Source organism: Acomys minous, assembly GCF_964271855.1.
Source record: "Acomys minous genome assembly, chromosome: 8".
NCBI classification, from domain to species: Eukaryota; Metazoa; Chordata; class Mammalia; order Rodentia; family Muridae; genus Acomys; species Acomys minous.
Genome location: NC_140489.1, coordinates 76,885,174 through 76,897,141, shown reverse-complemented (window position 1 = coordinate 76,897,141; position 11,968 = coordinate 76,885,174). Strand labels below are relative to the sequence as shown.

Below are 11,968 nucleotides of genomic sequence, written 5' to 3'. Positions count from 1 at the left end.
GAATATCTATAAACCACAACTTCCATCCAATCACATACAGACAAATCAGCCTTCGGACAAATCAAATGTCTTCATTTAAAGCTTACCTGGATTTGGCACATTGCCCAGTAAAACCTTCACCAACAGTTAAAAACGTGGGTTTTCAAACAAAAACAACAACAACAACAACTTTTGCAATGATTGCTTGTTAAAAAACAAGAAACTTTTTTATCTTAGAAAAGACAATTGGTTGGAAGAAGGAAAGTTCGCTTCTGAGTTAGCAGCATGTGGACACAGGATTAGTGGGTGGGATTGGGGTGTGCTCTGCCCATAAATAGAGGCTCAGAGCTGTGCTGGCACACTCAGGAACTTGGACGGCAACCCGGGCAGCTCACACGAAGCAGGAGGGTGGGGAGCCCAGGTAAGGCATTGATAATCGCTTTGGCCTTGCGCTTGCAGGGGTAAGCTTTGGCCTCTCTCTGATTGCTCCGCACGGTTGCAAGCAAGCAGTCAACCGACAAGATGAGCACAAGATTCCCAGGAAAGGAAGCAGGATCTAGAAAGAGTTACCACCCAATCCCAGCGGCGGCTTGCTGGGCCTTTCTTCAGTTAAAAGTAGTGGAGAATCGCATGCCCGCCTAGGTTCAGTGTGACACTTGGCCTCCTCAGGAAACTGGAGGTTTGTGAGTGGGTGGGTGAACTCGAGAGTTTTCAAACCTGTGCTAGGGCTTGGGGGAATCCTGTGTCATTCATTGGTCCTCTTCCACTAGGTAAGGCAGAAGCCCACGGGCTCCCCCCACCGAAAAAGCTCAGCTCAGTTTGCCTCCTGGTATTATTGCAAATCCAGAAACGGTGTTCTTAAGGCTTCTGCAGTTTTTAAGACTGGCAGAGGGGAGAGCTGGGTGCTTTCTGCTGCAGCAGCAACAGAGTCACGGAAACCCTTCAGCAAGGACATTCACGGTTAAAGACAAGAAGGAGATAGAGTGACAGTAAAATGCACCAGTTTCAGGGGGCCAATAAGCCAAGGGTGGGAAGGGTCTGCAAGTTATTAAAGTCTCCCAATAATGTCTTCAGACAATGGGCACTTTGGGTTTTGAGGGGCTCACGCAAGATGTTTGTAGAGTAGAATTTGTGCAGGAAGACTGTTTACATCATGAAAACTCGGTAGAGCGGATCTCAGAAAGCCATGATCTCAGAGCGGGATGTTTGTTCAGCAGTGTTTTATTAGCCTTCCTTGAAGCATCCTGTCATAAAATGCACGGGATATATCAATAGTTCCAGCCTGCAATCTGCAGAGCTGTTGCAAGAAGTCCTAAGAGCCATCTGTACAGCAACAATTGACAATGGAATAAATACAGCACTTTGCCACCAATTGACTTTTATATTTTCAGTGACTATGAGTGCTGTTATCAATAATATGTAGTCAAATATTTGTTGATAATGTCAAGGAAGTTAATCTGCACTTCTGAACCAGCTTGTATTCCAGAAATATAATAATAATTCTCACATGAAGTCCTTCATCCATTTTTAAATATTGAACAGAAGTCATAACACTAAAGAGGGCTGCTAAATATCACTAGATTATAGTATACTTTCATTGTTATTACAAAATTTTGGAAGATAAAATTCATTATTAGCATTCCTACATCCTTATGATTGTAGAAAATTATAACATTATATCACTGCTTTAGCTTATATCCTTTCTGAGTCACTGTGTTTCTGAATTACTAAGACTTGGATAACAACTGGCCAGTTTAATTTAAGGCATCACTTGGGATTGGTACCTAAGCGACATATTTTTAATCATCTACTCTAGCAAAGGTTCCCATTCAAGCTCGCAGGCTGCGAGCTTCTTCCGAACACTAAACCATGACGACGTACCCCGCTTCCTTTGTAGAGTATGTCTGATGTAACTTCAGACCTCTACCACCACTAGAGACGGACACTATACTTCTACATTGCTTCCTGGGCATTTGGCTTTACCAGACAGTCTGCAGCAGCCCGTGGTACGGCCCACAGGTACCTTTAACCACATGAAGCACAGCCTACTTGGCCTTCCTTTCCCACTCACGTAATGTCTTGTCATTTATAGCCCTATTCGTGTTCATTTGCTGCAGCTTAACTTTGAAATAACAGATGGAGAAAAAAAAATGGAATTTAACAAAGAAGCACCCTGGGTTTCATTCTCCGTATCTGTGCACTGGCGCGTGTGCCCTCCCCTGCCTGTACAGACCCAGACAGAAGCCAAAGAATGTTCATTCGATGTGTCTTAGTTCATCATTTGAGATGCTGCTCCACTAGGGAGAATGAGTCTGCAGTGAAGTGGAAAAGCTAGTATGCTGTGGATGAAATAAGGATATGGCCATGTTATTCATATTCAGTCTTCAATGGAAATGTGTCTATTTCAGTCAGAGGGTGAAGACGTGTATGCTTAGGGTGACTGAGGGAGGAGAGGTGGGAGGGAGCACTGTAAAACGGCAAGATTCCGAACTCTTTGCTCTGAGCCTATCCCCACATTCCTTTCACTGCTCTGAACTTTAGAGTCTTCATCTACATAGTGAGACACGGAAGAGGGGGAAGAAGAGGTACCCACAAAATTACATTTAGTATCATGTTTAAATGTGCATTTCCTTTACCGAAGAAGAGTATATACATCTAACTAGTTGTGCATTTCCGGAAAGTAAATCTATTCTACTGCAAGATACGATGTAGCTAATGTTATATATCCACAGACAGGTAAAGCAATAGATAGCAAAGATAAATAGGCAATAAATGGATAGATACCCTCAATAAGTATTCCTAGGGGACCCCTGTGTCCTCCAGAATGTGGCTTTCCACTCCTGCCTGGTGTCTGACCTCCATGCCACCTGGTCCCCACTGCTTTCCACCGCTGCGATACACTCTATAGATCCTAACTCCCTTCTGTTTACTTCCCGTGTAGAGTTGCTATGGAGAGAGTTTCAGTGTCCGCATTGCTACTTCTTGTGGCCGTCTCCTGCACTCTGGCCAAGGATACGACAGTCAAATCTGGAGCCAAAAAGGACCCAAAGGACTCTCGGCCCAAACTGCCCCAGACCCTGTCCAGAGGTAGGAATTGATTTTTTTGTTGGCTCCCAACTGCAGCTTAATTCATAAAGACTCAATGACTCTTGGTACCAGGCGTGTATACTAAAGATATTTGGGGATTTTTTTTTCCCTACATTTAGCAGTTTATAATCAGTTCTCCTCTGGAGGCTTTTGTTCTTTCATAATTACATATTATCCAGATCTTTGCCATACTCTTCAGTAGGTTTGAGCCTAAAACTGTGATGGATTTAAATACACCAACTCCTCTTGTTCTAGGTTGGGGGGATCAGCTCATCTGGACTCAAACATACGAAGAAGCCTTATACAAATCCAAGACGAGGTAGGGCGAGGGTTACTTGGAGCTCCCTCGAGTCTCTCATGCGCGCCATCTAGTGGTGACTATCAGATATTCCTGGCACCCTATTAAATGTCTAATCTTGTCTCTCTCACAGCAATAAGCCCTTGATGATCATTCATCACTTGGACGAATGTCCACACAGTCAAGGTAATTTATTCTTCAAAATTCCTTTTATAGCTTTTTATGGCAGGTCAGGGTTTGGATCACTGATCTTTACATTCCTAGAACCTAGCACTGTTGAACAAGAAAGAATATTTTAAAACATTTAAAAAGAAACAAGTATTTCCATGTTTTTAATTAACATATTTTGAGTAAGAAAGTCTGGGGTTTATATTTTTTCACCCAGCACATCAACAAATACAATTGGGTTTACTATTAAAATGTATCTTCCAGCCAGCTCCAGTTTCGCAAACATACCTCCTGCATGGTTGTACAAGCTCCCCCACATTTGGTGTAATGAACCCATCGCTGTTTCAACTTAATAATTCTAGCACAGGGTGCTCTATATTTTCATTTTCCAATGGTCTCTGTGTAGTAGGTAGCCTGTCTTGCCCAAATCCAACCGCCTCCTACTACCTCAATTCAAGCCAACATTACACCTTGTCCACAATGCCACAGTCGTCACCCATGGTCACACAAATCAATCCTCTACACAGAAGTCAGGCTGAGGCTGTTCAGCACAAATTAGTTCCTATCACTCATGTGCCCCAATGGCTTCTCATCACGAGCAAATTAAACCCCAATTCCTGGCGGCGATAGCCTTCAAGGCTAGACCTGATCAGGCCTGCTCAGGTCCAGCCCATGGTTTTCCTTTCCTGTCAGGATCACTTCTCACTCTATCCAGCCTGCCTCTGTGCTGCTCATCCTTATTAGCCAAGGCTGTTACTCTCTTACATCCCACTCTGCCTGCAGTGACCTGTCTCCAATAGTCTTAGCAATCTGCCCCCCCAAGTGACCCACCCTCTGACCACAGTATCACCTCTTAAAAGAGATCTGACATGGCAAACTAATAGTTCTTCAAGCCTTTGCCTCACTTCCCCCCCTATGTATGCACCTACACATGGAATTATTACATATGTAGTATGCACTTCTTTATGCTATGATTTCGACATAAGCATTGAACTCTCTGGAAGCTGCACAGGCTTTCTATCCATGGTATTTTCCCTAGAATATAAACTCATATCTGCCACAAATTATTCAGTAATTATGATTTTAAAATAATAAAGGGGAGCCAGGCACAGAGGTACAGACACATCTGTAATCCCAGCACTCAGGGAGGGAGAGGCAGGCAGATCTCTGTGAGGCCAAGGCTAGCCTGGTCTACAAAGTCCAGGACATCCAAAGCTACACATAGAAACGCTTTCTTGAAAAACCAAAATAATAATTAATAGTGATAACAATAGTAATAATGGGGTGGGTGAACAAATAAACTAGGTACCAAATGAAAAGAGCAAAGACAGTCAATAGTATAGAGAAAACATAACAAATCATTTGCTGGAGGGGCAAAATAGGTCTTATATTCAACTTAGAAGACAATAGAAAATAAGAGTTTGTATAAAGCTGAGACAAATGTTCAGTACTTTTTTTCTTATATTACAGCTTTAAAGAAAGTGTTTGCTGAAAACAAAGAGATCCAGAAATTGGCAGAGCAGTTTATTCTTCTCAACTTGGTTGTAAGTTTCCCCTTATTGTCACCCACATCTTCTCCTGGTTCCATGTATGATTCACTTTTTCTATGCATAGAAATCATATTGCATTAACAAGAATCTCTTTCTAGTCCCATCATAGGATGAGAAACCAAACATATTTTCCTTTATTAATAACCTTTTTCTGAAAACTTTGCATGGCTGGTATTGAGCCCAAGACCTGGCTGGTGCCAGGGCACAGTCTGCCATGGAGCAACATCCTCAACCCTTTATCAGTAATTTATGTGATACACTTAGGTTTTAATGTAGTAGTAATTAATAATCTTATCTGAAAAATACTCTTCAATGGTCAAGATCTCTGTGCTGCTATAGTAACTGTGTGTGTGTGTGTGTGTGTGTGTGTGTGTGTGTGTGTGTGTGTGTGTTTTGAGAATCACTGCCTTTGCCCATCTCCCTACAGTCCTTGCCATCACTTCTCTTCCTGGGAGAGAGAGCTCGAGCTGTCCAGATCTACCCATGTGTCTTGGACTTTAGCGTCATACCTCCCATCTCAGGACCTCATCACCAAGGCACCTGCCTGAGCACTTGCTTTCTACTCTCTAACAAATGGCCTCCTACCTCATCCAATCACAGCTTCTCAAATTCTTCCTCCTTGGGTTGTTCTGTTCTTTGAGTACCACATCCATCATCTCCTTGCCTCGTGCCCTGTGTCACAGGCTGCTCTTTCTGCTCCGTGATGCTTGTCCTCTCATCTGTGTTGTGAACTCTTTGAAGAAGAGGTTCCCTGGCAGTGCTTTAGGCCCATGGTATAGTCATAGGCGCATTCTCTTTTCAGGTTAGTTTGTTCTTAATTAATATGCAAATTAATATGCATTGCAAAAATTAATATGCATTGTGGCGTTTTCACATTCTCTTTGCTCACCCCTAAAGCCCTCCTTCTCTTTATATGTTCTATAACCCCTTTTCAACACCCTCCCTAACCTTCTCTTAATAACTCTGTTTTTCCTCTCATGGTGCCCTTTCTACTTCTAGGAAGATTTAGCAGATACATTTTTGTTTGGGCAACTTTACAAATACCTAAAGAATAAACAAACTAACAGCTGCCTTTGTTTTATTTTGTTTTGTTTTCAAATCTCAGTATGAAACAACTGACAAGCACCTTTCTCCTGATGGCCAGTATGTGCCCCGAATTCTATTTGTGGGTAAGTGATGGTCCCAGTGACACAGACACACTGAAGATGATGCCATTACAGTCACATCCTGGCTCCACACATGACACTTCCCCATCTATGTCCTCATCCAGCCACTTCACTATGACCAAGGTCACCAACCTCTAGCAAGGATCGTGACTTTCTGGGTGGGGACTTCCTGTTAACTAAGTACCACCACGTACTTTCACCAGAACGTGTGAACTACTGTTTCCACAAGTGACTTCTTTCCTCCTCTACTCCTTTTAACTCCCATCTTGTGCTCCAAGCACATCTGCAGAGGGAGTGCCCAGCTCTCCTCACTGCCTGTCAGTCACTCAGCTTTTACTTTGCCCCAATGGGAAATAACATATTAACATGGCAAAGCTACCTGTGTGTCTGCCCACCATAACAGGCTCAGTGTGAGCTTTCAATAGGTTCTCAATAGGTGTCTATTGAGTGGCCTAGTAACTATATAGAATTTGGCTTTAACCCATCACTCACATTGTAATTAAGTCCACTGCCTAGCAAAACCCACCAAGTGGGCAACATCGGTAATTCATCAAAGTTTGCATTGAAAGGAAACACACACACACACACACACACACACACACACACACACACACACCAGTAGCAGAAAGAAACAAGTGGTGGCGGGGGGGTGGGGGGGGGGGGGAGGAAGGGGGTGAGAAGGCCTGAACTAGAGCGTTCATTTGTAAGGGAGTCTGAGCAGTGCAGGCAATCCAGAGGTCATCTAGCTTGTATAAGACTTTTCTTAAAGAGTCTTGGACGTTTCTGAGCATATCCATCCACATTCATTGCCTTCTGCCTTAGTACAAGCAAGTCCTGAGGCACTAACTTGTGGAGCTCGCTGCTCCTTCATGCTCGCTGAGTGGTAGGAGCATTGAAGGACTAAAAACCCATCTGCCCTGGCTGCACCTCAAACCAGTTAAGTTAAACTCTATAGGGCTGGGATGCAGGAAGCCATGGTTTTTAAACGCCTCCAGGGAGTCTGAGTAGGCCAGCAGGTGTGTAAAGGCCTTGTGTTGATTTAATAGGAAAGTCAGACTGTGCATTTGCGTTCGCTCTTGTGGAGGCATCATCACTAAGTCTTGGTTGAACAAATGAATGTCTGTGTCTGCTAATCCATGTCTGTTAATTCTGGTCCAACATTCTGAAGTGACAAAGACAGTCCCTTCCAGGATGTGACAGACTGCAAACACCCAGCTAGGTCTCATGTCATCTTCCCCCTTTTCAGCACATCCATGTCAGGCCCCTTCCATCTCCCTTCCCTCTCAGCTGTGGGAATCCAGCTGAGGACCTTGTTCATGCTTGGCAAATGCTCTACCACCAAGCTCCACCCCAGCCTTCAGTCACTCCCTTCAATACCTCTCTCTCTACACCCCCTTACTGTTCTTCTGGCTGTACCGCTCCTTTGAAGTACCCTTTTTTTCTTATTAATTACAGAACTTCAACTTACATAAAAATAGGATAAAATGGATTTGGTGGGAGGGGGTGTTGTTGTTGTTTGTTTTGCATTTTGAGACAAGGTTTCATGTAGCCCAGGCTAGCCTCAAACTCTCTATGTGACCAAGAAGGACATTGAACCCCTGATTCTCCTCTCTCCAGGCTCCAAGTGTTGAGATTACTGGCATTCCCCACCATGACCAGCTTGATAGATGGATTTAAATCTATAGGAATATTTAGAGATAGTCTAAAGGGAATTTTTGTAAATGTCTATTTTTAAAGTGCAGCTGATTAACCATAAAATATTTTTTTTTTAAGTGGAAGGCACCTTGTGTGTGTCTGATCCTGTTGTGCTTAGGGACTTGCATTATTTTGTGAAAAGAAAAGGGGTGGGGGTGGGGCTGGAGGTTTAGCTCAGTTGGCAGATCTAAATTTCCACCACTCAGTGGGCTGAGGCAGCGTGTAACCTATACAGTTTCCTGCTGGCCTGGGCTGCAGAGTGAGACTCTATCCAAAACAAAGAAGCAAACAAAAATGATAATGAAAATAAAGAATAAAAAAGAAGAACGCAAAAGACAGTCAGCCTGACCTAGGCTAGCCTTTCGCTGTCCCCAACTTCCATGCCCCCCCCAATTCCCATGCCCCCCAACTCACATGCCCCCTCAACTCACATGCTTTATTCCATCTCTTGCTTTTCAAACACCTCAACAGAGTAAAACATAACCAAACACCAGCATTGGGTGTGTCCAATCACCGAGGCTATTCTCAGAGACCTCTGCCAAGGGCAACATAATCACTTAAGATCTCATGGGGCAGGGTAGCAGAACGGAAGAGGCGGAGCTCCAGACAGGGCTTGGACACAGCTGCTTCAGCACACACTATAACTAACGTGTTTCATCCGGGTTCCTTATCTTTGCAGACCCCAGCCTGACAGTGAGGGCGGACATCACAGGAAGGTACTCCAACCGTCTCTATGCTTACGAACCTACCGACACACCTCTGTGTAAGTAGTATTGCCTCCAGCTTAGACTCCTGAGGTCCCTGTTGCTACAGTAATGGGGGAGAAGCCTCGACGGAGGTGGGCAAGACCTGCCCAGAGGTGCCAGAGAATCCGTTTGACCCGGACTTTTTGCCAATTGGCAAACCACATACTTCACTCCAACGCCCACTTTGTAAACCTATCGATAAAGGTCTCACCGTTCAGTTGAGGCTTCTTCTCCAGCAGACTCTATCCCCACACTGTCTGCCCCTCATGTCTTCTCATACACCGCAGCAGGAAAACTCCTGTACCACATAACTGCAGCAGTTGTCACAAAGGCTTGTTTTGAGCGCCCCCACCCCGCCTCGCCCCGCTGCGCCACCCCAAATAATGGAAAGGAAAAGAATTCAGGCCATTTCATTGTGCTTAAATTCAGGGAGGCAGAGGCAGGCGGATCGCTGTGAGTTCGAGGCCAGCCTGGTCTACAAAGTGAGTCCAGGATGGCCAAGGCTACATAGAGAAACCCTGTCTCGAAAAACCAAAAAAAAAAAAAAAAAAATTTTCAGGTTAAATTTAAGAACATAGGCAAGTGATCTCAGGAGTTGCTAACTATTCCCTTTCCCAGATGCCCAATGTGAGGGGCAGGGGGAGGGACAGAGAGAGAGAAAGTGATTTAAGGCAGATGAAACAACTGGTGGGAGGGCACACGGTCACGCCTGACTCATTCTTCTGGGAAGAAATTGGAATTTGGCCTAGAACCAGTCCTAGTCATTTGCAGTGTCTCCTAGAGCCTTCCTATCTGAACCTTAGCCACTACCCATATGCTGTTATTTAATTTGAAATTAGTGTTAATGAGATGACCACCCTTGGTTATGCAGTCACGCCAGCCGTGTTATTCCGTATGCCCAGTCGAGATATGTTCATCCTCACAGAACTTTCTGCTGGACAGTGCAGACTTAGACTAGTGATTACACTGGGGACGAAAGCCTGGCCTCAATCAGCAGGTGCGCTCCCATGGTCCATTAGCAACGTCTCCAGGAAGAGCCTCCAGGACAAAGGGCAGCGTGTTCCAGGCGTGGGCATTTGTGAGATTCAGGGTATGTCTTTAAAAGATGCAACTCATTAAGGGCAGGTACCCTACACACGGAAGATCACTGTGCCTTCCAGATTTAATATTACTTGTGGGAGTGCAGAAGCAGCCGCTCACTCAGTACCTCCCAGACAGGCCGCACCCCATGTCATGTCCTGCTGCTGCTGCTCATACTGACCTAGGAGGTTGGGCTCTAGGGCAGTAGCTTCATCGTTATGTACTGTGAGAAAAAAAAAAACAAAAAAACAAAACAAAAAAAACCAAACAAAAAAAACCAAACCTCAGACTCTCTGGGTCTGCCCCAGCGTTAAGAAACGAGGACAAATCATTTTTACGGGAATGAGGAGATTCGTCTACAAAAGCACACGATGGGCTGGCGGGCCTCATTTATGCTCTACCCGCCTCCGCAAATAAACTTGTAGCAGCCGCACACACTTGACATGTTCCCCTGAACGCGATTTAAGATTTGCTTCTAAGGCAGCTATAGTGTTGCGCACCTTTAGTACCAGCGCTCGAAGAGAGATCTCTGCGAGTTCAAGGCCATCCTAGTCTACATCTCAGGGTCCAGACCAGATAGAAGTACATGGTGAGCCTCTGTCCCAATTAATTAATTAATTAATTAATTAATTAATTTAAAGCTAAAATTCCATTTGTTTCTACACTAGCCACAATAGTTTGCTGTGCTGACAGAGCTTGTGCAGGTTCTTTGGGAAGAAGAAACTGGAGGAGGAACTTCTAAAGCGCTGACAGCGTAGAACTCAATTGCCAACGAAACAATAATAAGATGGCCAACTATTCACCTTAAGACTATGGGGCACTCTGAGAGGCAATGACTCCAGTCCCCAAATGTCAGAGTCTGACACATCCTTGATGTCTGTCTTAGTTACTTCTCTATTGCTATGAGGAGACACCATGGCCAAGGCAAGTTATTATAGAAGAGTTTCTTAGCGGCTTGCTTACAGTGCCAGAGGGTGAGGCCATGAGCATCCTGGTGGGAGCCTGGCAGCAGGCGGGCAGGCAGGGATGGGGCTGGAGCAATTGCTGAGAGCTACATCTGCCTCCTAAGCAGGAGGCAGGAGAGAAACTGGGCTTGGCTGGGCTTTTCAAACCTCAAAGCCACCTGCCCACACCCAACAAAGTCACATCTCCTAATCCTTTCCAAACAGTTCCACTCGCTAGGGACCAAGCATTCGGATATTTGAGCCTACAGGGCCCCATTCTCATTGGAACCGCAATGTTGTTTCTGAAGGTAATGTGACCTGTCCTAACTTTTCACCCAACAGTGATAGACAACATGAAGAAAGCTCTCAAGCTGCTGAAGACAGAATTGTAGAGACAACGATGCGTTGCATCAGGCGACAAGAAGCACTGTGGACTTGCTGATTCCATTACAGCTAAATGTTACAACAGATGTATTTTGTAAACACCCATACGGGGGGAAAACAATATTATTATCTACTACAGTGAAGCATGATTTTCTAGAAAAATAAAGACTTGTGAGTACTCCAACTGAAGGGTGTTGTATCTATTGGTTTTTCATAGAAACGCTAATTGGGCCAGCCTGGAGTAGCAGCCCACGGCTGCCAGCCTTGTACTGAGGCAGGACCACTGCCCTTAATTGGAGGCGAGCTTCAGCTACATTGTGAGATGCTGTCTAAAAAAAAAAAATGGGAGAATTTTTTTTTCAAATTAAAGAAAAAAGGAAGGAGGGAATAAACGGCTTTTCGGTTCTAGTTTGCTCACTAAATACCAACACTAAACAGAACAAATTGTTCATGAAGGGCATAAAACAAAACTAATTCAAGCAGCGAAGATAGAAACCTAAGGCTGTTCCTGTCATTTTGACATATACCATAGGGTCTTCCTGACATAGACATGAGCTTACCCTGTAGAAGTATTAAATACCATATACTGTAGTGTAGATGATAATACAGGAAGTACACGCACATGCAAGAATTTCATGTAGAAACAAGCACTCTCACGCTAGCTAGAAACTCCTAGACACACACTTACTTAGTAATTCATGCTGGCCCGATTTTTGCCTCACTTACTGATCTCAGAGAAAGCCTCTAGCGCATCAGGTGGCTGGCTCCGGAAGACTAGGCCACTACAACAGCCATCTAGAGATCGCATGCACCTTTGTGAACGCCTTAGAGAAATGGAGAGGTACGCTTGTCCAGATGCAATCTCAGGAGC

At 44.5% G+C, this 11,968-nt stretch overlaps 1 protein-coding gene across 1 annotated transcript; it reads left to right on the top strand.

The window, feature by feature from the left end:
• The first annotated feature begins 230 nt into the window (after window positions 1-230).
• AGR2 (anterior gradient 2, protein disulphide isomerase family member) lies at window positions 231-11,284 on the top strand. Its single transcript, XM_084793588.1, has 8 exons — window positions 231-400; window positions 2,921-3,066; window positions 3,322-3,385; window positions 3,498-3,550; window positions 5,003-5,076; window positions 6,188-6,251; window positions 8,623-8,706; window positions 11,056-11,284. The coding sequence occupies exons 2-8, from the start codon at window positions 2,928-2,930 to the stop codon at window positions 11,103-11,105; spliced, it is 528 nt and encodes a 175-aa protein (XP_084649714.1). The 5' UTR covers window positions 231-400; window positions 2,921-2,927; the 3' UTR covers window positions 11,106-11,284.
• Window positions 11,285-11,968: the final 684 nt, after the last annotated feature.

Bases quoted from the DNA above. Each gene is read 5' to 3' on its own strand.
- AGR2 (XM_084793588.1), top strand. From the start codon at position 2,928: ATGGAGAGAGTTTCAGTGTCCGCATTGCTACTTCTTGTGGCCGTCTCC. The intron at 3,067-3,321 runs GTAGGAATTGAT...CTCTTGTTCTAG, and splicing joins GCCCCAGACCCTGTCCAGAG to GTTGGGGGGATCAGCTCATC. The intron at 5,077-6,187 runs GTAAGTTTCCCC...TTCAAATCTCAG, and splicing joins TTATTCTTCTCAACTTGGTT to TATGAAACAACTGACAAGCA.